This window comes from Muntiacus reevesi, chromosome 5 (genome assembly GCF_963930625.1).
Source record: "Muntiacus reevesi chromosome 5, mMunRee1.1, whole genome shotgun sequence".
Classification (NCBI taxonomy): Eukaryota; Metazoa; Chordata; class Mammalia; order Artiodactyla; family Cervidae; genus Muntiacus; species Muntiacus reevesi.
In genome coordinates, this window is record NC_089253.1 from 124,993,609 (window position 1) to 125,021,599 (window position 27,991).

A 27,991-nucleotide genomic window follows, 5' to 3' on the forward strand; every position below is an offset into this window, starting at 1 on the left:
GACCACGCCCCGGAACCGAGCGTGGCCACGCCCCGCCGGCGGCCGAGCTCCGGAAGGCCCCGCCCCCGCGCAGACCACGCCCTTGCCCTGGCCCTACCCCACTCCCAGCTCTGCACCCTCACCGAAGGACTTTGGACAGGCCCGCTGGCGGCAGTTTGATCCACCTCGGCCCGAATCCATCCCACTGGGATGGCCCCCAGCCCCTGCGCTGAGGTTGCCGTGTCAGTCCAGCGGGCGGGCAGCACTGAGCCCGGGGGGCGGTTTGCGCTCACACGCTCTGCAGCAAACCTTCCCCGAGAAAGGAGACTCTTTCCTGCCTCTCTGTGCAGTTGTGACACAGGAGAAACTACAGCCTCTCTTGAGCCACGGTAACTCAATCGGGGCTCCAGCGTGTGGCCCTTCGTCCTTCCGACGAGGGGTGGGGACCAGCACGGCGGCTGTGAGGCCGGCGGCCGGTGGGCCGCGTGTCCCCCCTCCTGTGTGGGACAGCTGGCTGTGCCGGTGACCCTCCCAGGAGCCCGGCTGACTAGGAGCCGCTCATCAGCTGTGCTGGAAACTGTAAGTCGTGTCCCACTCTGCGACCCCATGGACTGCACCTCCTCAGGCTCCTCTGTCCGTGGGATTCTTCAGGCAGGAATCCTGGAGTGTGTTGCCATGCCCTCCTTCAGGGCATCTTCCCGACCCGGAGATGGGGCCCAAGTCTCTTACTTCTGCACTGGCAGGGGGGTCCTTCTGGTGGTGGTGGTGATGGTGGTTTAGTCGCTAAGTCGTGTCTGACCCTTGCGACCCCATGGACTGTAGCTCGCCAGGCTCCTCTGTTCAGGGGCTTTTCCAGGCAAGAGTACTGGGGTGGGCTGTCGTTTCCTCCTCAGGGGATCTCCCCTTAGGAGATGAAACTTTAAGACACAATGTAGGGAGTTTCCCATAAGGGAATAGTACCCTAGCATGTGCTTCCTGGTTTTACAGCGCTAAATGCATCTTACTTTATGAAATAAATGCCTGTGGTAGATATGTGAAATTCCATATAAAATCAAAGTCAGTTTTCTTCCTTTTTTTCTTTCTTCTCTTTTTAAACTTACTGGCTAGTGAAATCCAAAAACTTCAGAAAACCACTCTGCTGTGGCCCTGAGGATAGTCATTCAGTACATCTACCTTCAAGTTACTCATTTCATTATACAAGGCATTTTTGTTGAGCACCTGCATATGCCAGCCACTGTATCAACTAGGATCCTGCATGCTGCATGAGGCAGCCAAGATATTTTTTTTCCTTAATTAAATGTATGCAAGAGGGTAAAAAAAAAAAAAAGAAGAGGATATTGACATTGAAGTTCCTCGGATCATGAGGAGGAGAGTAGATTTAGGGATAAATAAGATTGTTTTCTTTTCTGGCTGCAGCGCATGGCATGTAGGGATCTTACGAAGTTTACTGACCGGGGGTCGCACCTGTGCCCCCTGCATTGGAAACTCGGTGTCTTAACTACTGGACTACGAGAGAAGCCCTGGGATTTCTTTCTTAGGTGTATTTTCAAGAAAACCACCTAAAGAATATAGAATTAGTGTAACTCACAAACCCACCAATGGGAAAACTTGTGAAAGTTAAGTGTTGTTAGTTGCACAGGTGTGTTCCCTCTGCGGCCCCCTGGACTGTAGCCCACCGGGCTCCTCTGTCCATGGGATTCCCCAGGCAAGAGTACTGGAGTGGGTAGCCATTTCCTTCTCCAGGGGATCTTTCTGACCCAGGGATCAAACCTGGGTCTCCTGCATTGCAGGCAGATTCTTTACTGTCTCAGCCACCAGTGAAGCAAGAGGAAGAAAAGAAACAAGCTGAACAGGCTGGTGGTCACCCCGGGCTGGGGGAGGCAGAAGTTTTTGGGATGAGGCGTTCATAAATACCCAGGTGTACATTACTTATCAGTGTTCTAGCTCACACACTGGGAGATGTAGCTAACAGTACAGCCTCAAAATACAGAAAGCAAAAATTAACAGAATTACAAGGGAAAGTGGGCAAATCTGCCAGTAAGACGTTTATGTATCTTGCCCAGTAATTAACAGATCAGACAAAAGTTACACAGACATAAAAGATCTGTACAAAAATGTCACAGTCTTGGGACTTCCCTGGTGGTCCAGTAATTAAGAAATCCACCTTCCAAAGCAGGGGACACAGGTTTGATCCCTGTCTGGGGAACTAGGGCCCCACAGGCCACAGGCCAGCTAGGCCTGCACGCCGTGAACTGAGCGCGGGAGCCACAGCTGGGCAGCCTGTGTGCTGCAGCGAAGAGCCCGCAACCACGGTGAAGACCTGACGTGCCACAACGAAGACTGAGGCACAGGAGTTCAGTCAAAACTTAAGTCACCATCTCTACCTAGTCAACACACCCCTAACTTTGCACCTAACCATTAAAGAAAACACACAAAATTCACCACAGACGGGCCACGGAAGCTCCCAACAAGTAAGACTCAAGGGTACAAGGAACATTCCTGCAACCACAGTGCGCTCGAGGTAAAGCCGACTCTGGGACCCAGCTCTCCGCGGCCCACACGCGCATCTGCACAGCTGCACAGCGAGGTGCCCTTTGATCTGGAGCGTCTGGTGATGCTGCTTGTGGAGACAGCGCCTCCTCTGGAGCAGAGGGTGAGTCAGCTCATCATAACGCTTCTCAATCAGGGCGGGTTTTTCCCACCAGACGTCTGACGGCGCAGAGACACAGCTGGTGTCACAACATGGAGAGCAGGGGCTGCTGGCATCCACTGGGCAGAGCCCGGGATGCCGCGTCTGACAGCGCACAGGACGGGGTGCACAGCTCGAGTCCACGGGCCAGGCTGGCACCCACTGGCTGACGCCCGCCAAGACAGACAGGGTCTCGCTTTGGAACAAAGGGAGTCACGCTGCCTGTGCAGTGTAGCCTGCGTAACGCCTCCCTCAGGGCAAGAGAAGGGGTGCTACTGCCCACTGCAAAAGCTCAGGGTCCTCTCCTCTAATGCCACCCAGGTCCACCCGTATATCCTACGGTGTAAGACATGTTCAAGCAAGTTCTCAAGACAGAAAGAAGATGAGGCCAGAGAGGAACTTCAGTTCAGTTTAGTCGCTCAGTCGTTTCTGGACTGCAGAAACGCCAACTCCCAGAGTTTATTCAAACTCATGTCCATTGAGTTGGTGATGCCATCCAGCCATCTCATCCTCTGTCATCCCCTTTTCCTCACGCCCTTCAATCTTTCCCAGTATTAGGGTCTTTTCCAGTGAGTCGGTTCTTCGCATCAGTCCTTCCAATGAATATTCAGGACTGAATTCCTTTAGGATGGACTGGTTGGATTTCCTTGCAGTCCAAGGGATTCTCAATAGTCTTCTCCAACACCACAGTTCAAAAGCATCAATTCTTTGGCGCTCAGCTGTATAGTCCAACTCACATCCATACATGACTACTGGAAAAACCACAGCTTTGACTAGACAGACATTTGTTGGCAAAGTAATGTCTGCTTTTAAATATGCTGTCTAGGTTGGTCATAACTTTTCTTCCAAAGAGCAAGCGTCTTTTAATTTCATGGCTGCAGTCACTATCTGCAGTGATTCTGAAGCCCAAAAGAATAAAGTCTGTCACTGTTTCCCCATCTATTTGCCATCAAGTGATGGGACCAGATGCCATGATCTTAGTTTTCTGAATGTTGAGCTTTAAGCCAACTTTTTCACTCGCCTCTTTCACTTTCATCAAGAGGCTCTTTAGTTCTTCTTCACTTTCTGCCATAAGGGTGGTGTCATCTGCATATCTGAGGATATTGATATTTCTCCCGGCAATCTTGATTCCAGCTTGTGCTTCATCCAGCCCAGCATTTCTCATGATGTACTCTGCATATAAGTTAAATAAGCAGGGTGACAATATACAGCCTTGACATACTCCTTTTCCTATTTGGAACCAGTCTGTTGTTCCATGTAAAGTTCTAACTGTTGCTTCCTGACCTGCATACAGATTTCTCAAGAGGCAGGTCAGGTGGTCTGGTATGCCATCTCTTTCAGAATTTTCCAGAGTTTGTTGTGGTCCACACAGTCAAAGTCTTTGGCACAGTCCATAAAGCAGATGTTTTTATGGAACTCTCTTGCTTTTTCAATGATCCAGCAGATGTTGGCAATTTGATCTCTGGTTCCTCTGCCTTTTCTAAAACCAGCTTGAACATCTGGAAGTTCATGGTTCACATATTGCTGAAGCCTGGCTTGGAGAATTTTAAGCATTACTTTACTAGTGTGAGAGATGAGTGCAATTGTGCGGTAGTTTGAGCATTCTTTGAGATTGCCTTTCTTTGGGATTGGAATGAAAACTGACCTTTTCCAGTCTTGTGGCCACTGCTAAGTTTTCCAAATTTGTTGGCATATTGAGTGCAACACTTTCATAGCATCATCTTTCAGGATTTGAAATAGCTCAACTGGAATTCCATCACCTCCACTAGCTTAGCTTGTAGTGATGCTTCCTAAGGCCCACTTGACTTCACATTCCATGATGTCTGGCTCTAGGTGAGTGATCACATCATCGTGGTTATCTGGGTCATGAACATCTTTTTTGTATAGTTCTTCTATGTATTCTTGCCACCTCTTCTAAGTATCTTCTGCTTCTGTTAGGTCCATACCATTTCTGTCCTTTATTGTGCCCATCTTTGCATGAAATGTTCCCTTGTTCTTGAAGAGATCTCTAGTCTTTCCCATTCTGTTGTTTTCCTCGATTTCTTTGCATTGATCACTGAGGAAGGCTCTCATCTCTCCTTGCTGTTCTTTGGAACTCTGCATTCAAATGGGAATCTCTTTCCTTTTTTCCTTTGCCTTTTGCTTCTCTTCTATTGAACTTCCCTGGTGGCTCAGATGGTAAAACGTCTGCCTACAGTGCAGGAGACCTGGGTCCGATCCCTGGGTCAGGAAGATCCTCTGGAGAAGGAAATGGCAACCCACTCCAGTATTCTTGGCTGGAAAATCCCATGACGGAGGAGTGTGGTAGGCTACAGTCCATGGGGTCACAAAGAGTTGGACACGGCTGAGCAGCTTCACTTCATTTCACTTCTCTTCTATTCATAGCTATTTGTAAGGCCTCCTCAGACAACCATTTTGCCTTTTTGCATTTCTTTTCCTTGGGGATGGTCTTGATCCTGCACAATGTCACGAACCTTTGTCCATAGTTCTTCAGATACTCTATCAGATCTAATCCCTTGAATCTACTTGTCATTTCCACTGTATAATCATAAGGAATTTGATTTAGGTCCTACCTGAATGGTCTAGTGGTTTTCCGTACTTTCTTCAACTTAAGTCTGAATTTGGCAATAAGGAATTCATGGTCTATGTCAAAGTTAGCTGCCGGTCTTGTTTTTGCTGACTGTATAGAACTTCTCCATCTTTGGCTACAAAGAATATAATCAATCTGATTTCAGTATTGACCATCTGGTGATGTCCATGTGTAGAGTCTTCTCTTGTACTGTTGGAAGGGGGTGTTTGCTGTGACCAGTGCGTTCTCTTGGCAAAACTCCATTAGCCTTTGCTCTGCTTCATTCTGTACTCCAAGGCCAAATTTGTCTGTTACTTCAGCTATTTCTTGACTTCCTGCTTTTGCATTCCAGTCCCCTATAATGAAAAGGACCTGTTTTTTGGGTCTTAGTCCTAGGTGGTCTTGTAGGTCTTCATAAAACTATTCAACTTCAGCTTCTTCAGCATTACTGGTCGGGGCATAGGCTTGGATTACTGTGATACTGAATGATTTGCCTTGGAAACGAAGAGAGACCATTCTGTCGTTTTTCAGACTGCATCCAAGTACTTCATTTCAGACTCTTTTGTTGACTATGATGGCTACTCCATTTCCTCTAAGGGATTCCTGCCCACAGTAGTAGATATAATGGTCATCTGAGTTAAATTCACCCATTCCAGTCCATTTTAGTTCGCCAATTCCTAAAATGTCTGTGTTCAGTCTTGTCATCTCCCGCCTGACCACTTCCAATTTGGGTCCACACAAAGAAAAGGTGTGCTAGAAATGTAATCAGTATAGACAAAAAGAATCAATCTTCTCACTTTCAATTGCTCTGACAGAGTTGGCACCTTTTTTCCGGTAAAGGGCAAATGGGGCCTTCCCTGGCTGTCCAGGGGTTAAGACTCTGAGAGCCTGCATGCTCAGAGGCCAGAAAAACCGAACATTTCCTGGCTCGTGCGTCCCTGATGCCGTCAGACTGCACTGTCTGCGTGAGCTAGGCGCCTGACCACAGGAAGGCGCGGTGCGGCTGTGTCCACCCTGTGGACCTGGGATCCTCACGTCATTTCCATGCATCATGGCAGTGGTTTATTTTTTCAACGATTATAAAAACTTTAAGTTCATTATTCGCTCACAGGTCACAGAAAGAGGCGGCAGGTGAATCTGGCCCACGGGCCTTGGTGGGGCTTTTGCTCTAAGACCACCGGCCGCTAGAGGCACCATGCGCTACCACCACGCACCACACGGGGGCGCAGTGGCCGCGCCAGCCTGAGGAGCCGGCCCACGTGCGGAAACAGACGGGCTTCAGCCCTGTACCCACGTGTTCCAGCCTGACTCAGAAATTCACTGTTTCATGCCAATGTCACACACAGGGGAAGATACTAAGGAAAAATGAGAGAAGCAGATGGGATCCTTCTGATGGGCGTTTCAACCTTAAAACTGAGAGACTGACTCCATTGTTCCAGAAACACACCTAGAGTAAAATTCCTTCCTGTTTCCACGTTTATCTTGGTAATTAGAACAAATTTGGTGATTTTACCTTTTACTCTAGGCTCTCGTACACCAAAATTAGTTTCAGAGTATTTATTAAAAACTTCAAATCAGTATTTTAAGATTTTAGAATCTATAACCTACCTGGTTTCTACTATTCTCTAAACATTAAAATAATCACATCTTACAATGCTTATCAATGAATTTCATGAACTTCAACTTTATTAGAAAGCAGGGGATGGGGAACAGGTCGGCAATGGTAAAGTGTTGTGAAGTCAACCATAGAATCTAGGCGGTGGGTATGTATGTGTTCACTGTGAACCTCGACTTTACAGATTTGCTATTTTCACTGAAAAAAATGTTGGGGGAAAAGGAGGAGGGGGAAAGAGAAAAAACCCAAATCATCAGGAAGCAGCCAGCAGGATACATGGGCGGGGGCGGGGGGGGGGGGGCGGTCACGGATGTGTCCACCGACGGATAGTCAGAGGGACAGTGCTTGAGGACACGCTCCCATGCCTGGGAATGACGGTACAAGGCTTCCAGTAGAAAACTGAGGAGTGAAGCTTGCGTTCCCCCTTTTCCTTCCCTCCTTGCCCCCTATCTCCACAGTGGACACACGAGAGACGGAACCACTGACCCCTGGGCAAGCTCCAGCAGGTGAGGGGATGGGCAGGGGGCAGCCAGGCTTTCCAAGAACAGAAGTCCTTCTAAGTCTGGGGCAGACGAGGTGTCCGAGGGAAGCAAGAGGCTGGGAAACCAATAGAAGGTTTCTGGGTTCCCACCTGCCGTCCTGCGTGTGGTGCAATAAAAAACAACTGGTCTTCCATCTTTTTCAAGACTCTTCTCTTCCACCCCACCCCTCTTTCTAGAAAATTCATCCGTACCCAAGGATCGCTTCAGAGATGCTGAGTTGACCAGTAAAACGGGAAAACATGCCAGGATCACACACACATACCTCAGTGACTCTGAATTCACAAGAAAGGACTTGCTTTCCAAACTGATACCCCATTTAAAAGGAGTTTTGGGAACCTTAAGAACATAAAGCATCTTCTCTGCCTGCCCTCAGCTTTGAACTGTTCTTGTGATGAAGCCTCCTTACATTTACGCCTGGAAGTTAAACCAGCTACAGACTGATAAACAAACCCTGGATACTCACACGTGGCTAAAAAGTACAGCATCGTCAGCCACCGGGAGAACACAAGTCAGAACCACAGTGAGACACACGTCACAGGTACCAGCCTGGCTGTAGAGGAAAATGTTGGCAAGAGTGTAGGAAACTGCAACCCTTGTGCACTGGTGGAAATGTCATGGTGCAGCGACTGTGGGAAAGTCTGGCGCTTCCTCAGAAGTTGGAGCACAGAATTACCACACCCACAGCAATTCCGCTCCTAGGAATACACCCCAAAGAACCGAGAGCAGGGACTCAGATAGCTGTTGCCCATGTCCACAGCGGCATCATTCAAACATCCGTCAACGGATGAATGGAGAAATAAAATGCCGTCTCAGCCTACAGTGCAGTATTATTACTCAACCGTCAAAAAGTATGAATGAACCTAAATGAAGAGCAACACAGAAAGACAAACACCACAGGTTCCGCTTACACGAGGTCCCCAAAAGAGGCAAACTCGGAGATGCAGAGCCGACCTCTGTTACCAGAAGCTGGGGAGCGGGGTGGGATGGGGGGTGGTTACCATCCACCAGTTTCTGCTTCTGCTCCTGCAGAAGTTCTGGGATACTAAAGGTGGTCGATACACTGTATTTATTTTCCACCAAATTGTATACTTACAAATGCTTAAAAGAAACATTAATTCCTGGGTATTTTACCACACAAACAAAGCTCAAACCAGCAGGAGTAAATTAAATGCTTGCTACATGTGTAGCACTGAGCTCACCACACCCAGGCGGCCTTCACACCAGGCACGCAACGGGAGAGAGCCACAGCCTGCCTTCGAGGACACTTGGCGTTTCCACCACCAGTAAAGCCGGCGATTCTGAAAAGCCAATCTGTTTTCTAGTCCCAGCCAGGCCCCAAAGGTCACCCCTTACAAAGATCAGGTCCAAAGACTTGCAACACATTAAAAACAACCTGGATTCTATACACTTTTCAGCACGCAATAAACACCAGACTTCTCCAGTGCTATTACTTGCTCCGCGAGCCTCTGATACAGAGCTGGGTTTACTGGAAGGAAGTTTTGCTGATTATTTAGAGTCGAGACCCAGCAGCCTCGACGGTGAGGAGTTCGCGTCTTGCCGCCGACACCCGCGAGCCAGGGCGCGCTGTGCCTGCAGGGGAGGCCGGGCGGCGTGTGCAGTGCACCGACCCGGGCCGCCGCGCCGCGCGGTCTTCAGGGGACTCTGCGTTGTCTGAATTTGAGGATGAAAAGCAGAACTCTACAACTCATCCTAAAAGAGAGAGCAATCTCCAGGCATTTTTTATTATTTGACTAACAGAACAAAGCCAGGCTGAAAAGCCCCCGAGGAAAGTCACGCTTCCTGGCTGCTTGCCGTGCGGTCCTCCATCTTCTAAGCACTCACTGTATTTCCTTAAGGATTTTAGACATTTATTTTGATCACAAATGCAATCCAAGTGTGAATAAATAAATGTATTATCTTTTAAGATTCCCACCCCACGCCACCCCCCGCCCCAACCATGTTCTTTAAATACAAAAAGGTGCTGAAGTCTCTTCACAGCCTCTTCGGCCACAGTTGTCCCACCCGCGGTTTTAAAACCAGACTGAACCTGATCTCCTGACATCTTTCCTTAGACCGAGCTCACTCTGTAGAAGTCCGGGAGAGAAGTCCTACTGGTATTGTCGATACTCCCCGAAGGGCGAGGCTGGTAACTGGGCTGAAGGCAACTGGGAGGGGTCTTCAGCAAACGGAGGACCTGCAGTTCAGAGAGAATTTAAACGCCACCTAAATGCTACGTAGTTTAAAGGAACAAGTCTCTGTAGAGAGCAAATCAATCAACTCAAAAAGAAATCCTGCCACATTCAGGCTGCAATCTGTTTGTGGAGCTGCTTGATTCCCATGAGACCGCCGCTGCGCGGGGCGGGGGGCACGGCGGGGCGGTCGGCATGGGCAGCGCCCCCCGCCCACTGCCCCCGGATGGACGGCTCTAAATGCTCTGCAGTCAAATGGACTAATGACAGCAAGGCGCAGCACGCGTTTCAAAGCGTCTGCTGAGCAAGCTGCCATGTCAAGACCGCCCCAGTCTCTCACACCCCCTCACATATTTTTCAGTAGCTAATATTTAAAATTATTTCACAAAGTTTAAGTACTTCAGTCATGTTTCAAGAGAACTCAGTAATACAATCTATACAATGACGCATGTAAGAAACAGGCTCTGCAATGGGAAGACAGGCCTGCCCCTAGCTCACACAGACGCTCAGCACAGCAGCTGGTGCTTTCGAGGGCCGGGACGGCCTGTGACCCAAGGTAAAACATGGCTCTTAGAAGAAAGCGTGTAATGGTAATGATCACTCCTTCTTCCCTCAGGGAAACTGAGGCAGACTAAAGAAGGATGGGCGGAAGAGGAAGCGGGAAAGAGGGCTCTTTCCAGAGCTCCATTCACTCCAGTGATTGCCCTTCTTCACTCTAAAATATCTGTTCCTCCAGAAAGCTGGAGGAGACACTGGGTGAAAAGATAAACCAAAAACAACCCTTGTTACCATTTGGATACAGTTTTATTTTTTAAGAACTTTTTCATGTAAGTTAATTGGAAACACACAATTAACTTTTCAAACACTTCCACCCCCCACAAAGCTTTTTGGAAACATCTTAATCTAAGATAAAAAGCATTTCCTTCAGCTCTTCCTTCTGAGGACAGAAGCCTAAAGCCAGGGAAACAAGGCTAGGTCCCACAAGATGGTGTGACTGAGCTCTTGTTATGTCAATTTCCAAATTCCTGACAATATGGAACTTTTCTGATATTTTATGTGAAATCTTTCACACCAAAGTGTTAAACTGAAAAGCAAAAGCAAAATCACAACAGAGTATTAAGAAGTGATGGCTAAAAACAGAAGGGAGGCGTGAGGGCCAGGGTTCACCTAGGTCACCCACTGGCGTGCTGAGCAGGCCTCTGGGAGCCCTGCCCCAGAAGACCCCGCATCAGGGAAACCGAACCAAACTGGAAGCTGTGACCGGCTGCAAGCTCTGTGCCAAATAGTCTCCGAGCTCCCAAAATAACTTTCAACCCCCACCCCCACCCCCAATGATCCTGTGTCTTTCTGCTGCCTTATGACGTCACGGAGTATTCCTGTTTAGACAACTCAAGTTTTCTAATTTACAAGAACCCGCACATGTTGACTGCAGAGCAGACACTGCTCCGTCATGGATGCTGGCGGCCCGGCTGAGTGCCCGGCGCGTTCCCTGGCACTGGACGGGAGGGGCAGGCAGCAACATGCCATGCCGCCAGCTTCAAACAGCTCTCCCTGCAGGCTCGAGAGCGAGCCCCCAACTAGGGGCCACCGGCCCCGAGAGGCACCACCGCCAGGTCTCACCCCACTTGCCTGTGCACGTGCCCGACCCACGTGCCCACTGCCCCCGGCAGCCAGCGTACACGCGCGCACACACACAGCACAGGGCAGACTGAGCACGTGACGCTCCCGCACCTGCACGGCCTCCCTTCACACAGCTCTGAAATGGTCAGCAATCTCTTACGAGAAGCAGGTGAGTGCTGACAAGGCCTGAGAACTGTGAGCAAAGATCCGGGCAGGCCATCTCGGCGAGCATTCAGTTCCTGTGAACAAACACAGTCCACTGCACCCACACCGACCTTTGTGACCAGAACTGCCCGTGACCACAATCCTCACCAAGCTCGGTACATTCATCCATAGTGCATGGAGCTCAAACGACCACATTTTAGCAGACAGAATATGTTTCATTCCAAATGCCTGTGTTGTGTGCTAACAGACGACTCACCGTTGGGAAACTGGGCAGAGGCAAAGCGCGTCAACAAGATACCAGCCCCTTCGATGAGAGCCAGGAGAACGCCACCCATGGCAGCCGACCCGACCATGGCCACTGGTCCATCTGAGGACGGTGGTTGGAGAGAGAAGCAGAGATGTGGGTTAACATCAGGTTCGCTGAAGGAGAGACCTGTCCAAGGGCACCTGCTGCCCCCATTCCCAAACCCTCTTTCTCTCTGACCAACACCGGGGTCAACCACCTGGGGCCCACAGGTCAAATCCAGCTCACGGCCTGTTTATATAAACAAAGCTTTATTGGAACAACATGCATGTGCACTCACGCACGGTCTGCAGAGGCTCTCCGGCTGTGACGGCAGAGTTGAGTGCTTGTGACAGAGGCATCACGACCCACAAAGTCCACACCCTCACCACCTGGTGACCTCAGCTCACCCGCAGGCCCAGAGGAGATCTGGGCCGCTCTAACCCCAGGGACCCAGAAGGTTCTGCGCTCTACGCTCCGAACAGTGCTGCGCGGCAGGCCCATGACTCACTGCAGGCTGAGGAGGGTGAGGCCGGTCACAGCCAGTTGGTGAGCTAGACCGTGAGCTGCTCTGACCACGCGGTTACTGGTCGGAGCCCCAGGCGCTCGCACGCTCAACGTTCCAAGTAACAGATCCTTCCCCTTTCCCCAGCTCACACTCGCACCCACACTAAACCGACTGCCACAATGCTCGGTTCAGCCGCTACAGGCGTACTGAGGGTCAGACAGTCGACACGCACACGCGCGTCTTACTTCTTGCCGCCAGGATGGCTCCGGTCAAGGCACCGCTCGTGATGGAGTTCCAGGGGTCTTCCTTCCCTCGGACCTGAACCATGCTGCAGTCGATCATGGAAAACAGGCCTCCCCAAACTGCGAAGCTACCTGTTTTATTAAAGAAACAAAACACATTTCATTGTTCTCACATTTTAAACGTTATAGTCAAAAACAAGCTTAAATAACAACACTCACTATATTCTTAGAACTCTCCCACTCTAAGCACTGAACAAGTCAGAATGCTTATCTTTTTAATAAAGCTTGGGCTGTAGGCGTCGGTGAGCGATCAGCCGCGGCCCGAAGCCTCGGCGGACTGCGCTCCGCACGCTCAGTGCCGCTCCGGCAGAGCGCGTGCGCCTGCTCCCTTCCTTAACGCAGCTTCCCCTCTCGTCTCTTCCTTCCTGCAGTCAGAGCCACTCAGCACCGGCTCTGTGGAATCAGCGATGAGAACACAGGAGACGCCCAGGTCCTCCGTGGAGTCACGGGCGCGAGTCAAGACAGGCTCGGAGCTGAGGGTGATCTGAGTGGTGAGAGCTGTGGAGCCGTGAGGAGTGGAGGTTACCCTCCCCTCCCTCCCTCCCTTTACTCCTCAAGCATGAAGCTAAAAGCAGCCCTCAGGCAGATCACTTCACACTTAAACTCTTCCTCGATGGTGACTAGTTTGTAAAAATGACCAGCAGCTACACATCCAAGTGCAGAAGTGACACAGAATCTAGAAGCTGACACCGAGACTCCAACTGTCAGCATCTCCAGATGACAGATGGAACAGGCGACTCAGCTTCCTTGTGCTTTTATTTCCCGAATCTTCTAAAATGAACATACAGCTTGCACTCCATAGAAAGGGTTCTTGTATTTACTACAATTTAAAAAGTAAGAAAAACGGCCTGAGGAGCCCCCGTGCCGGGATCCTGCACCCCCTGAGACCTCCGGACGCAGGGCGGGCTGACCACGGTCAGCAGAGCCACAGCCTGCTCACTGCGGGCCCTGCACCAGACGCCCAGAGGACAGGACTGAGCCACCCCTCCCGGCTCAGGGGAGCCCTGCCCTGCGAGAGATGATGCCCAGAGGTGTCAGTCACCTGGCCACACTCAGACAAGGCCCACCCGCTCCACTCCTTCACAAGGTCTGACCCTCCCACTCCAAGGATGCCTGCCGGGGTAAGCCAGGTGCTGACGAGAGTGGAGACTGGTCCACGCAGACGGGGGCCCAAGAGGGCAGCCAGAGCAGGTGAGCAGCGTCCACGGGAGGGACTGTCCCAGGCACGGGGGTCCGTGTGCCCGCGTGGAAGGGTGTCGGCAGGGAGGAAGGTATGCAACGGGAGAAAGGAGGAGGAATCTGTGGGCCTGGACTGGAATCAGGGCTGTCCCTGTGAACCCGACTCCTAATACACACAGGTACACAGAAAACAGATCGAGACTGTGCATGCGTATGTGTCAGAGGGGCCACCTGTATATAGTAAATACACAGGACGCCCCTAGGAAGGCCTGGGAGCAACCACAGCCCACAGCAACGATACGAGGGCCCAGACTGTGCTTCCAAGTACCGTTCTCAACGGGAAGGAACAGCTGACTACACTCGGGATGAGTCCAGGTGCGTGGACGGGCGGGAAGAGCGGGGACGTGTCAAAGCATCTCGGTTCCGCTCTGGAAATAGAAGACCTTTCAGGACACAACTAAGGCTTTCCCACGCTGCCCTTCCCAGGAGCTCGACTGGAAGAGCTCAGTCTACACTCCCTGAATCAAATTTGTAAGTGCCGTCCCCGTACTTGTATTTATTTTAAATAATGTTTTTTAATTAATTCATTTTAGTTGCACAGGGTCTTCTTTGCTGGGTGAGGGCTCTCTCTGGTTGTGGCGGCAGGCTCCTCTCTGGTTCCAGTGGGGAGTCTCCTCTCTAGTTGTGGGGGGGCTCCTCTCTAGTTTTGGTGGGGCGGCTCCTCTCTAGTTTTAGTGGGGGGCTCCTTTGTAGTTGTGGGGGGGCTCCTCTCTAGTTTTGGTGGTGGGGTCCCCTCTCTAGCTGCCATGTGCGGGGGGGCTCCTGTCTAGTTTTGGTGGGGGGCTCCTCTCTAGTTGTGTGGGGCTCCTCTCGTTTTGGTGGGGGGCTCCTCTGTAGTTGTGGGGGGCTCCTCTCTAGTTTTGGTGGGGGGCTCCTCTGTAGTTGTGGGGGGCTCCTCTGTAGTTGTGGGGGGCTCCTCTCGTTTTGGTGGGGGGCTCCTCTGTAGTTGTGGGGGGCTCCTCTCTAGTTTTGGTGGGGGGGCTCCTCTCTAGTTGTGGGGGGCTCCTCTCTAGTTTTGGTGGGGGGCTCCTCTCTAGTTGTGGGGGGCTCCTCTGTAGTTGTGGGGGGCTCCTCTCTAGTTTTGGTGGGGAGGCTCCTCTGTAGTTGTGGGGGGCTCCTCTGTAGTTGTGGGGGGCTCCTCTGTAGTTGTGGGGGGCTCCTCTGTAGTTGTGGGGGGGCTCCTCTCTAGTTTTGGTGGGGAGGCTCCTCTGTAGTTGTGGGGGGCTCCTCTGTAGTTGTGGGGGGCTCCTCTGTAGTTGTGGGGGGCTCCTCTCTAGTTTTGGTGGGGGGCTCCTCTGTAGTTGTGGGGGGCTCCTCTGTAGTTGTGGGGGGCTCCTCTCTAGTTTTGGTGGGGGGCTCCTCTGTAGTTGTGGGGGGCTCCTCTGTAGTTGTGGGGGGCTCCTCTCTAGTTTTGGTGGGGGGCTCCTCTCTAGTTGTGGGGGGCTCCTCTCTAGTTTTGGTGGGGGGCTCCTCTCTAGTTGTGGGGGGCTCCTCTGTAGTTGTGGGGGGCTCCTCTCTAGTTTTGGTGGGGAGGCTCCTCTGTAGTTGTGGGGGGCTCCTCTGTAGTTGTGGGGGGCTCCTCTGTAGTTGTGGGGGGGCTCCTCTCTAGTTTTGGTGGGGAGGCTCCTCTGTAGTTGTGGGGGGCTCCTCTGTAGTTGTGGGGGGCTCCTCTGTAGTTGTGGGGGCTCCTCTCGTTTTGGTGGGGGGCTCCTCTGTAGTTGTGGGGGGCTCCTCTCTAGTTTTGGTGGGGGGCTCCTCTGTAGTTGTGGGGGGCTCCTCTGTAGTTGTGGGGGGCTCCTCTCGTTTTGGTGGGGGGCTCCTCTGTAGTTGTGGGGGGCTCCTCTCTAGTTTTGGTGGGGGGGCTCCTCTCTAGTTGTGGGGGGCTCCTCTCTAGTTTTGGTGGGGGGCTCCTCTCTAGTTGTGGGGGGCTCCTCTGTAGTTGTGGGGGGCTCCTCTCTAGTTTTGGTGGGGAGGCTCCTCTGTAGTTGTGGGGGGCTCCTCTGTAGTTGTGGGGGGCTCCTCTGTAGTTGTGGGGGGCTCCTCTGTAGTTGTGGGGGGGCTCCTCTCTAGTTTTGGTGGGGAGGCTCCTCTGTAGTTGTGGGGGGCTCCTCTGTAGTTGTGGGGGGCTCCTCTGTAGTTGTGGGGGGCTCCTCTCTAGTTTTGGTGGGGGGCTCCTCTGTAGTTGTGGGGGGCTCCTCTGTAGTTGTGGGGGGCTCCTCTCTAGTTTTGGTGGGGGGCTCCTCTGTAGTTGTGGGGGGCTCCTCTGTAGTTGTGGGGGGCTCCTCTCTAGTTTTGGTGGGGGGCTCCTCTCTAGTTGTGGGGGGCTCCTCTCTAGTTTTGGTGGGGGGCTCCTCTCTAGTTGTGGGGGGCTCCTCTGTAGTTGTGGGGGGCTCCTCTCTAGTTTTGGTGGGGAGGCTCCTCTGTAGTTGTGGGGGGCTCCTCTGTAGTTGTGGGGGGCTCCTCTGTAGTTGTGGGGGGCTCCTCTGTAGTTGTGGGGGGGCTCCTCTCTAGTTTTGGTGGGGAGGCTCCTCTGTAGTTGTGGGGGGCTCCTCTGTAGTTGTGGGGGGCTCCTCTGTAGTTGTGGGGGGCTCCTCTCTAGTTTTGGTGGGGGGCTCCTCTGTAGTTGTGGGGGGCTCCTCTGTAGTTGTGGGGGGCTCCTCTCTAGTTTTGGTGGGGGGCTCCTCTGTAGTTGTGGGGGGCTCCTCTGTAGTTGTGGGGGGCTCCTCTCTAGTTTTGGTGGGGGGCTCCTCTCTAGTTGTGGGGGGCTCCTCTCTAGTTTTGGTGGGGGGCTCCTCTGTAGTTGTGGGGGGCTCCTCTCTAGTTTTGGTGGGGGGCTCCTCTCTAGTGGGGGGCTCCTCTGTAGTTGTGGGGGGCTCCTCTGTAGTTCTGGGGGGCTCCTCTCTAGTTTTGGTGGGGGGCTCCTCTCTAGTTGTGGGGGGCTCCTCTGTAGTTGTGGGGGGCTCCTCTCTAGTTTTGGTGGGGGGCTCCTCTGTAGTTGTGGGGGCTCCTCTCTAGTTGTGGGGGGCTCCTCTGTAGTTGTGGGGGGCTCCTCTCTAGTTTTGGTGGGGGGCTCCTCTGTAGTTGTGGGGGCTCCTCTCTAGTTGTGGGGGGCTCCTCTGTAGTTGTGGGGGGCTCCTCTCTAGTTTTGGTGGGGGGCTCCTCTCTAGTTGTGGGGGGCTCCTCTGTAGTTGTGGGGGGGCTCCTCTCTAGTTTTGGTGGGGGGCTCCTCTGTAGTTGTGGGGGCGTCTCCTCCTAGCCGCCGTGTGTGGGGGTCTCCCTGGGGTGGCTTCTCCTGTTGCAGTCTGGGCTCTAGGTACATACACGGGCTCCAGCAGCCGTGGCGACGGTTCAGCCGCTCCACGCACCCCTGACCAGGGGTCGAGCCCACATCCCCTGCGCTGCAAGGCAGACCCCTAACTCTGGACCACCAGGGAGTCCCAAACATTGCACATTGCTAACTGCCGCCTGCACTAGACTCAGATCCTCAGTTTTTACGTCTGTTTTCGGCCCCAACTCGTACTCAGCTGTCGTGTCTCCTTAGGCTGAGCCTGGCTATGACTGTCACCTGTTCTTCTATTCACTGAAAATGCGTGATAGAAGCAGCCTCTCAAGACGCCTGCTAACACCTGCAGGACTTCTGCGTTTATTGAAGGTCAGGGTGGTGTGTATGCTTCTTTACTACTCATCACTCCTGAACAACGCGGTAGCCACTAGGTCAGAGGAAAATGAGGCCGTTTACTCTCCAAGGCGTCCAACTATTACAATGGCAAGAACAGGAAACAGGTACACCATCACTTCAACCTTGGAGCCTCCATTTCCTCTGGTGGAAAACAGACATAATATTACTTACCTTCTGTGTTGCTATGAGGACTAAATAAAATAATAAAACACTTGGAGCGCTCAGCACATGACAAGCACTCAATAAACAACATAGGCCAGCTACTGCCTTCTAAAGAGAAAAAATGCTATAAAGACAGAGAGAGACCATCTCTTCTGACGCACAGGCTAAGGGGAGGCTCGGCGCGGGCTCCGCTTCTGTGCGGCACGTGGCCCCTTCAGCCTGACGGTCTCTGTAAGTGAATACCAGCGTCCAGCTTTCCTGCCCCCTCTTCTCCCAGCTTCCGAGTAACCAAGCCTAAAGAACGTGATGAATATCATCCCCTCCACTCCTGCACGGACCTCCAGCAAGCTCTCATGAACCCCAACCCTTCTGCTCCTACCCGCGTCAGCTTCACGTCACCCTGGACACTCACTCCAGACTCACAAACCTAAGCTGTGGACACACTGTTTTCCTTCTGGATAAGAGGGGAAATAAAACAAAGGCAACCAGAAACAGAACACCACCCAGCTTCCGAAGGACAGATTTTCAACTGGGTGCAACAATGTAAGTTAAAGTTAATCATAAACCAAGAACTCTCAGAAGGGGACAAGCAGTTATTTAGACCTAACTAAAATTACTAACTCGTAAAATCTAAAAAAGAAAAGGGGGAAAAAAATAAAAAACAGAGCTTCATCTTAAAAAAAAACACAACAAACAGGGAAAAAATCGTTTGGAGCTCAAACAGCAACGCTGCTTACCTCCCAGCTGCGGGGCCCTGGTTTTAACAGCCGTCAAACTCCCCCTGAGTCTGTGGTTTACTCCCTGTAAGGAAACAAAAGGAGAGTAACACGTTTCCAACCCACTGACAGGCCCAAGTGACACTAGCAAACAGCGATCACGTGACGGTAGCATGAGCCTGGTCACCCACTTACCACTGGAGAATTGCGGAAGCCTTTGATTGCCTGGAAGATCCCACCACCTATGGTTCCCATGGTAAAGGCCCCGCCGCAGTCGTCGACAATGCGCCAGGGGCTGAGAACAGGAAAGAGGGAAGACTCAAGATGAGCGCACCTCTCATCTATGAGCCACAGAGCCCCTGCTGACAAGGGACACACCAGATGCCAGTGCAGGGCCCACGGCAACCAGAACCAGGCCCACAGAACACAGAGAAGAGATGGAGCTGCTCCGCCCGTCCTCTAAGCCGAGGGAGTAAACTGGCTTCAGCTCCCTACTGTTCACAGCGCTCGCTCACTCACTCAACTGCTGGTGCATCTACGCTAAGTCGGCACGCTGCAAAGCAAATTAACAAGCACTAGGAAATTAAACTATAACCAAACGGTGATCCAACTGCCTCGCGATCAAGCTAAGCTCTCCAGATGGAGCAAAATTTAAAGCTGAGACCCAAAGAATAAGGCTTCAACAGGTGCAGAGGAAGACACACTATTTAATATTTAAATTTTAAAACTTCTTTTTGGGTTTACTGAGTCCAAGTTAGCACTTGGAACTTTAGTTTGTATCAGATGCACTTATTTAGTTTGTATCAGATGCACTCAGATGATAATATCTGATCATTAGAGGTTACATTTGTAAACCTGGTCTCCAAATGCAGCTACCTAACTCATGCAGTACAGTGACATCTGATTAATTCGATCAGTGGAATGGAACTAATATTCCAGGAATCTGGCTTACTAAAAATTTAGTTTGTGCAAAGGAGGCAAGAATATACAATGGAAAAAAGACAACTTCTTTAACAAGCGGTTCTGGGAAAACTGGTCAACCACTTGTAAAAGAATGAAACTAGAACACTTTCTAACACCATACACAAAAATAAACTCAAAATGGATTAAAGATCTAAATGTAAGACCAGAAACTATAAAACTCCTAGAGGACAACATAGGCAAAACACTCTCCGACATGAATCACAGCAGGGTCCTCTATGACCCACCTCCCAGAATACTGGAAATAAAAGCAAAACTTAAACAAATGGGACCTAATGAAACTTAAAAGCTTTTGCACAACAAAGTAAACTATAAGCAAGGTGAAAAGACAGCCTTCAGAATGGGAGAAAATAATAGCAAATGAAGAAACACACAAAGGATTAATCTCAAAAATATACAAGCAACTCCTGAAGCTCAATTCCAGAAAAATAAATGACCCAATCAAAAAATGGGTCAAAGATCTAAACAGACATCTCTCCAAAGAAGACATACAGATGGCTAACAAACACATGAAAAGATGCTCAACATCACTCATTATCAGAGAAATGCAAATCAAAACCTCAATGAGGTACCATTACACGCCAGTCAGAATGGCTGCTATCCAAAAGTCTACAAGCAATAAATGCTGGAGAGGGTGTGGAGAAAAGGGAACCCTCTTACACTGTTGGTGGGAATGCAAACTAGTACAGCCACTATGGAAAACAGTGTGGAGATTCCTTTAAAAACTGGAAATACAACTGCCATATGACCCAGCAATCCCACTCCTGGGCATACACACTGAGGAAACCAGATCTGAAAGAGACACGTGCACCCCAATGTTCATCGCAGCACTGTTTATAATAGCCAGGACATGGAAGCCACCTAGATGCCCATCAGCAGATGAATGGATAAGAAAGTTGTGGTACATATACACCATGGAATATTACTCAGCCGTTAAAAAGAATTCATTTGAATCAGTTCTAATGAGATGGATGAAACTGGAGTCCATTATACAGAGTGAAGTAAGCCAGAAAGATAAATACCAATACAGTATACTAACGCATATGTATGGAATTTAGAAAGATGGTAACGATAACCCTATATGCAAGACAGAAAAAGAGACACAGATGTACAGAAAAGACTTTTGGACTCTGTGGGAGAAGGCGAGGGTGGGATGATCTGAGAAAACAGCATCGAAACATATATACTATCAAGTGTGAAACAGATCACCAGCCCAGGCTGAATGCATGGGACAAGTGCTCGGGGCTGGTGCACTGGGATGACCCAGAGGGATGGGATGGGGAGGGAGGCGGGAGGGGGTTCAGGATGGGGAACACATGTAAATCCATGGCTAATTCATGTCAATGTATGGCAAAAAACACTACAATATTGTAAAGTAATTAGCCTCCAACTAATAAAAATAAATGAAAAAAAAAGATAAAAATTTAGTCTGTGAATGGGAATTCCCTGGCGGTCAGTGGTTAGGACTCAGTGCTTTCACTGTGGTGGCCCTGGGCTCCACCCCTGGTTGGGGAGCTAAGGTTCTGCAAGGCATGGCCAAAACGAAACAAGCCTGCGAGCAGGGACTTCTCTGGCGGTCCAGTGGGTGAGATGCCCAGCTCCCAGTGCAGGGGGCCTGGGCTCTATCCCTGGTCAGGGAACGAGATCCCACGTGCCACAACAGAGACCTGGAGACAGCCAAATAAATAAATGTTTTTAAAAAAAAAAAAGTCTGTGAATAATCCAGTTCATGAATGTCTTTTCTAACCTCCAGGGTCAAGTGAGCAATCCACCTGGTCAAGTAAACATGTGAGTTCAGTGCATCACTGCTGCTGAGGAATCTGAATAATGAGTCATTTCTGACTTTGCCAGATAGAAACACAAAATCCTGAAGCTGAAACACCTTGTCCTTTCCAAGCCTAATACAAATCAGAGGCTGGTACAGAATGACCATCTCATGCAACAGATATCCAACTGTCAGCCTGATGCTACGGGTCTGGCTACCCAGGCTTCCTTCAATAAGCCTGAAAGCAAAATCAACAAATGCAGACTCTGGGCAGGTTCCACCCACAGCCTACTCAATCAGAGTCTAAAGTCAGCACAACCCATGGGCAACCTGACTTCACTCTAAAAGATTAAGAAGCAGTGCTCTGAGACTAAAAAGGGTTGGGAAATTTCCCTCGAAATGGTAGAAATATTAATAGAGGTGCATTCCCTGGTGGTCCAGGGGTGAGACTTGGCGCTCTCACTGCTGAGGCCGAGTTTGATCCCTGGTTGGGGAAGTAAGTTCCCACAAGCCACTTGGTGCAGCCAAGGGAAAAAAAAAAAAGGCAAAGGAGAGTCACTAACTTTAAAAGGTCAATGATCCTATAATCAGAATGGAAACGAGCATTTAAAAAATCAGTAAAAAGCAGCAGGATTCAGACCAGAGAGCAGCCACAGTATTCCACAAGATGATGTCTAAAACAAATGCAAGATGGAAACAACTTCTGAACCACATCTGCAGAAATCAGTGTTCCCTCAGGGACGTGCCAGATACACAAAAGCAAAGTTGAACCCAGACTCTAAATATAAATGCCAGGAAAACACAGGGCAACTGAGAACCAATAATGAATCACAAGATCAAAAGTTAACATTTTAAAAATATCCAATATGGTGGGTTTCCTGGTGGCTCAGTGGTAAAGAATCCTCCTGTCAATGCAGGAGACAAAGGTTCAAGCTCTGAGTCGGAAAGATCCTCTGAAGATCTACTGGCAACCCACTCCAGTATTCTTGCCTGGAGAATTTCATGGACAGAGGAGTCTGGCCGGCTAAAGTCCATGGGGATGGGGACGCAAGGAGTCAGACAAGACTGAGTGACTGAACAATAAATGGTTTAGGTGGCTTATAACGCAAATAACCTGACTTTCAAGGAAGTCAGCCTATTTTCTTATGAAGTGTTAGTTGCTCAGTAGTGTCCGACTTTTTACAATGCCATGGACTGTAACCCACCAGGCTTCTCTGTCCATGGGATTTTCCAGGCAAGAATACTGGAGTGGGTTGCCATTTCCTACTCCAGGGGATCGTCCCAATCCAGGGACTGAACCCAGGTCTCCTATATTGCAGGCAGATTCTTTACCATCTGAGTTACCAGGGAGGCCCTTACAGAGTGCCTAATCTTTTAACTTTACAAAAGAATATTCCGTCGCCTCGCCATTTTACAGATGAACAGAGGCTCAGAGATTAAGCACTTTGAACAAGATCATACAGGTATTGATAGAACCAATTTAAGTACTCCAAAGCCTCCAAGTTCTTTCTACCACAGTCCAAGGGCTTCCGAGAACACGTGATCAAAGAGTAAGATAATGAAGTACGTATGACATACTCAGGATGGAACTAAAGAGCCTCCTGATGAAGGTAAGAAAGTGAAATGGTGGCTTAAAACTCAATGTTCAAAAAACTAACAAGATCAAGGCATCGGGTCCCATCAAATAGATGGGGAAAAAGTAGAAACAGTAACAGACTTTCTTTTCTTGGGCTCCAATATCACTGCGGATAATGACTGGAGACATGAAATTAAAAGACACTTGCTCCCTGGAAGGAAAGCTATGACAAACCTAGACATTGTATTAAAAAGTAGAGACATCACTTTGCCAGCAAAGGTCCGTATGGTCAAAGCAATGGTTTTTCCAGTATTCATGTACAGATGTGAGAGTTGATCATAGAGAAGGCTGAGTGCTGAAGAATTGATGCTTTCAAACTGTGGCGCTGGAGAAGACTCTTGAGTCCCGTGGACTGCAAGATCATCAAACCCATGAATCCTAAAAGAAATCAACCCTGAGTATCCATTGGAAGGACTGAAGCTGAAGCTTCAATACTTTGGCCACCTGATTCGAAGAGCTGACTCACTGGAAAAGACTGAGGGCAGGAGGAGGAGGGGGCAACAGAGGATGAGATGGTTGGATGGCATCACCGATTCAATGGACCTGAGTTTGAGCAAACTCCAGGAGATAGTGAAGGACAGGGAAGCCTGGTGTGCAGCAGTCCATGGGGTCGCAAAGGGTCAAACACAACTTAGGGACTGAACAAACTGAATAGAGAATGAAAAGTTAATATTCCATAAAAATCTTTAACCCAACAAAGTCAAATATTTCCCCCTCCTAACACCCTGTGTCACATCACACTGAGGAGCAAGAGACGACAGCAGTGCACAGGGCGAGGAGCCCTGCACGCCTGAGCACCAACGGGAAGGGGGACCACTACCTTTGGATAAGATAGGCTGAAGGAGTGGGAGGCGCTGAAACATACACTCTGTATCTCATTCCAGAGAGGAAAACAGCACAAACCAGCAGCATGGCTGGCGCGGCAATGTCAAAGTGTGAAGCCCTGGGCCCTTTCACACAGCTGGAGAACACCCTGGTTCCTGCTCTTACACAAGAGCTCAAATAACAAGATTTGATTTGTCATTCATGACCCCAGAAGCCTTAAACCGTGAGTGCCTGACTCCACGCTTTCATTTCTGGGACAGACCTCGCTAGGTGCCGAACGAACGGACCGCTGTCGGCGGCTTGGAGAGCACACTCCACTCTCCCCGTTTTCCTGGGTGCGCCGCCCCGTCCCCACCGCCCGGGTCCCCCTCCCCACCGCCCGGACCGCAGCCGCCGCGCCACGCGAACCTTCCCAGAACACCGCCGCCTCCCCTCGCAGGGCGAGCCGCGCGGACGCAAGGACGAGCCCAGGATCGCCAGCGGGCAGCGGGGATGCTCCCCACATGCCGCGGGGCAGGGGTCGCGGCGGCACAGCCGAGCCGGGGCGCCCTCGAGCCGCCGCAAGGTCAACGGGAGCTGCTAACGCCCGGGTGCCCACGGCCCCTGGCGCTGCCGTGCCCGCGGCTGAGAGCGGCCTCGACCCGGGCTCGGCGATCCGGGGCCGGCGGCGGCAGCGGGGCAGGCGGCAGGCAGGCTCACCAGGGCTCGCGCGCATACTCCTCCATCTTGACTCCGCGGCTCCGCGATGCCGGGCGAACGGAGCCGTGCCTGCCCGGCGGCGGAAGTGATCCCAGGAGGAGGGCGTTAGACTCTGCGAGGATTGGCTCGCCGCCTCCTGCTGCAGCCAATCGGAGCCGGGGACTGAGCGGCGGGGCGGAAGGCGGGGCTCCAGGTGGGGGCGGGGGCGGGACTCCGACGCAGAGGGAGGGGCTGAGGGGGCGGGGCTCCGGGCGAAAGGCAGGGCTCCGGGCGTGGGCGGGGCTCCGGCGCAGAGGGCGGGGCGTGTGGGCAGCGGAGCGGGGCGGGGCGTAGGGTGCCGGGGGCGGGGCAGGGCGCCAGGTGCGGAGAGGTACCCATCGCTGAAGTCACCCGACCCGGGTCGCTCCGCTAGGGTTCCCCGAACTCCCGGACGCGTTTCCTTGTTCTGGCACCTGGCTGTCAAGTGTGAATTAATGCTGCCTACATCGTCTGGGTGGGTGAGGCCCCACCGACTCCCCGGAGCTCCGTGAGGGCAGGCAGTGCCAAGATACTTTCAGTCTCAGAGCCGAGAGGTAGTGGATGTCCCTTAAATGTTTGTGATAATCTGGGCCGCTGTAACCTGTGGGGGCTCTCGACGTGGGGGTTTCTACACACCGCAGCATGAGAAGGTCACCCCTTGGAAACCGTTGCTATAAGCAGGTCTCTTGACAAGGTTGGAGACAGGACTGCCTCTGGAGCAGGCGTCTTCATGCTCCAGGACACGGAAGGGACAGCTCTCTCTCTCCCCTCACTGGAGCAGATTGTCTGCCCTCCAGGGTAATAGCGATGTATGCAAGTTGTGTCTACTTTATTCAAGCAGCTGGGGGACTTCCCTCCAGAATGTCTTTCCTGTAGACAGTGAGCTCTCAGGCTGACAGCATCTTGGGTGGAGGATGCAAGGGAGACGCCTTCTCCACACTCACACCTGTGGAGGGATGCACGTTTTCAGAACCCACATCCCCTTAGAGGGTCCTGCTCCCCAGTGGGTTGGACTCCACTGAGCCAGAGGCTTGGGGGCCTCATGAGCTCCACCCAGCAGGAGGTCGCCGCCCCCAGCCCCACCTGGCCTGATGGCTGTGGATGAGTGAGGCTGGCACTACCTCTGGCTCTGGGTCGGGGGCTCTAGTCTATGACTGGGGCCTGATGGGGGTTTAGGCTGGGCCAGGGTGGGGGAGGGGAGGCGGGCTCTTTTCTGCCCTCTCTCCCCTCCCCCACCCTCTTTTCTGTGTGTCTGTGCTCTGTCTTTGAGCTCTCCTCTGCCCAGTTCTGCTCCTCCCAGGAGTGTGGTCCAGGCCAGTGGCTGGCTTCAGTGACAGTCTGCTTCTCCAGAGGAACTTCCCGCCTCCCCGAAGAGGAGAAAGCTGGGATGGCCGTAAACTGAGTCCGCACAGACCAAGTGCTCACAGTGTCCGCCACCCTGCCGCTTGCTTTGTGTGCGTCATCGTATTTGATATCTGTAATAACTCCATAATGCTTGCAGTAAGTATTCTTCTTTCTCCAGGTTACTTCTAGGATCCTTGTTTTCCATTTCCTGAAGCTCATAAAGGGTAAATAACTCACTCGAGGGCACACATCTCAGATTTGAGTCTATGTCATTCGACTCTGGAGCCCATGGCCTTATCTGCCACACTATACTGCCACCCTATAGTCCTGAAAATGTGACTTTCCTGGGGTCACTCAGTCCAGCTGAGAGCCACTCTAAGCATTAGTTAATTGCTTCTAGCTCCCTGTCTGCTGCATGTACCACACCTTTTGGGCAGAGTTTGGGGTCCTGGGCCTCTCCTCCCTCTGGCACAGTGGTGCTGGGTTTTCTCTGGGGGCTAGGCCGTCCCACAATCCCCTCACTCTTTGGTTAGGAGGCCGTGAGTCCTGCCCTGCAAGTGTGGAAGCTCTGCTTTGTATTTTGAGTTTAGAACCTGGAGGAAGAAATGACTGCTGAAACCAGGTGGCCTGGGCCCAGATGACCCTGCCTCAGAAGGAAGTGTGCTTCGGGGCTGGACAGAGCTGCTTTCACCTGGCCCGTCAAGAAGCTGGCTGGGATGGCACCAGAGCTGGCGCCTCTTCTGGGTGGGAGAGAGGCCCAGACAGATAGCTGGGGAGGGGGAGCGAGAGACACTTCTGACCACACGGCCCCCAGAGCACCCCCAGCCCAGGGCCTCGGTGTGCCCAGGCTACCTGACTCCCCATGAGAGCGCGCGTCTCCCTGGAGCTCCGGGCACTTGCTCCCCTGCTCCTGTTTTATTGGTGCTTCCCCTTATAGCACACTTAGGGTTTTTTTACCTCAATGGATTTTACATTTGAAAGCGAATGACCACACGGTAATTATTCTTTCTTTCTATAGGGCCTCTCTATAGGTGGTGGGGGCGGGGAGGGGAGAGGGATATAAACATACCAGCCTTGAATGAATGAATAAGTGAATGATGAGAACCAGGTGAAACGATGAGTGTGTACACACATGCGTGCACGTGCATGTATGCACGCATTCGTGCATGCATGTGTGTTGAGGGTAGTTTCCGCTGAAGGTCGGAAAGACAAGGGTGAGAGAGGAGGTGGGATACAGAGAACAGAACCCAGACCGGGGAGTAAATGTGTGTGATCATGACACCTGCAGCTGGTGACTGCGTGCTTACCGCCCGTCAGCTGCATTAGCCACGGACCTCACATCTGACGCCCACAGCCACCCTCCGAGGCTGGCACAGGGCTGTCCTTATTTGACAGATGATGGAGCTGGATCTTAGAGGAGGAGGTGGCTGGCCAGAACCCGGTGTGGGGTGAACAGCAAGCCCAGGACCTAGGGGACCAGGTCAGCCGCCCCGGGAGCCTGAGTGTGAACCGTGAAACCAGCCTCTCTGCTATGTTCCTGCCGCCCCTGCACTTCTCTTCTGAGATATTCTGTGAGCTATCTGTTTTTTTAATAAATTATTTGAAAGTATTTGTCTGTTAACTGTCTTCACTGCTAGACTGGAGGCTCCAGGAAGGCAGGGACACGTTGATTTTCTATCTTCAGTCACATCCCTTGCTGTTAGACCCCGGTCCTGTCATGTGGTCAGCCCTCATCAGCATGTGTTCTGAAAAGAAGCAGCCCCGGGGCCCCCAAGCCCCTGCTCCCCCACCCCTCTTGCCCGTGCACTCCCGTCCCACCAGCCAGCCCACTCCCCCACCAGCCTCATCCCGAAGTGAGACTAGCGGGCGCTCAATGCCAAAGCCAGTTTTTCTCCCAGCTGGTCCCTGGACTCAGTAAGTGCCGACGTGTGGCTGTCTCTCTCTGGCTTAGGGTGGAACATCGCCAGGGAAGATGGAAGCCGCCACACGATGGGTGACGCTGGGGCTTCTAGAGGACTTTGTGACGGGAGATTGAATGTCCCTGTGCCTTGTGCAGGACGGCAAGATGGACGCGCAGTGGAAGCACTTGAACGAAAGCTGCCAGACCGTTGCAATAGGATCCCTCCTAATGGCCAGAGTTGACTTTCCCTGAAGACACACCGCACCTAAGTTGTGCTCCGGATTTCTGCGTGCTGGGGGCCTGGGGCTCCTCCTGACGCCCGCACACGAAATGCTCCAGCAGAAGGGGCAGACCGGCGAGGGAGCTTGGAGCCCTCCTCCTCAGGCTGCTGGAGGCTGGCAGCCCTTCAGAGTTCCCTGACCCCCGCACGTCCCACTTTCTCCCCCAAACACTGCTGTTTCTCGTCTGGGAACACAGAGAGGACTTTCTTTGTCCCTCTGTCTCAGGAAGTGGCCCCGGGCAGCCTGGAGCCTCGATACCGATGCCGGGCCCGCAAGCTCCTGGGC

General features: G+C 51.8%; 1 protein-coding gene and 1 long non-coding RNA gene across 2 annotated transcripts; one reads left to right on the forward strand and one right to left on the reverse strand.

Moving 5' to 3' along the window:
* Positions 1–429: 429 nt before the first annotated feature.
* On the forward strand, positions 430–7,709 carry LOC136168659 (uncharacterized). The gene is made up of 3 exons (XR_010663337.1): positions 430–558; positions 1,087–2,632; positions 7,571–7,709. It is a non-coding gene; the product is annotated as an uncharacterized lncRNA (long non-coding RNA).
* A 1,390-nt stretch (positions 7,710–9,099) lies between these two features.
* On the reverse strand, positions 9,100–24,310 carry TIMM17A (translocase of inner mitochondrial membrane 17A). Its single transcript, XM_065936370.1, has 7 exons — positions 24,164–24,310; positions 18,453–18,552; positions 18,279–18,342; positions 12,405–12,533; positions 11,625–11,735; positions 9,478–9,588; positions 9,100–9,244 (listed from the first exon to the last, which is right to left on the reverse strand). Exons 1-6 carry the CDS (start codon positions 24,187–24,189, stop codon positions 9,503–9,505), a joined length of 516 nt encoding a protein of 171 aa, XP_065792442.1. The 5' UTR covers positions 24,190–24,310; the 3' UTR covers positions 9,100–9,244; positions 9,478–9,502.
* Between the last annotated feature and the right edge of the window lie 3,681 nt (positions 24,311–27,991).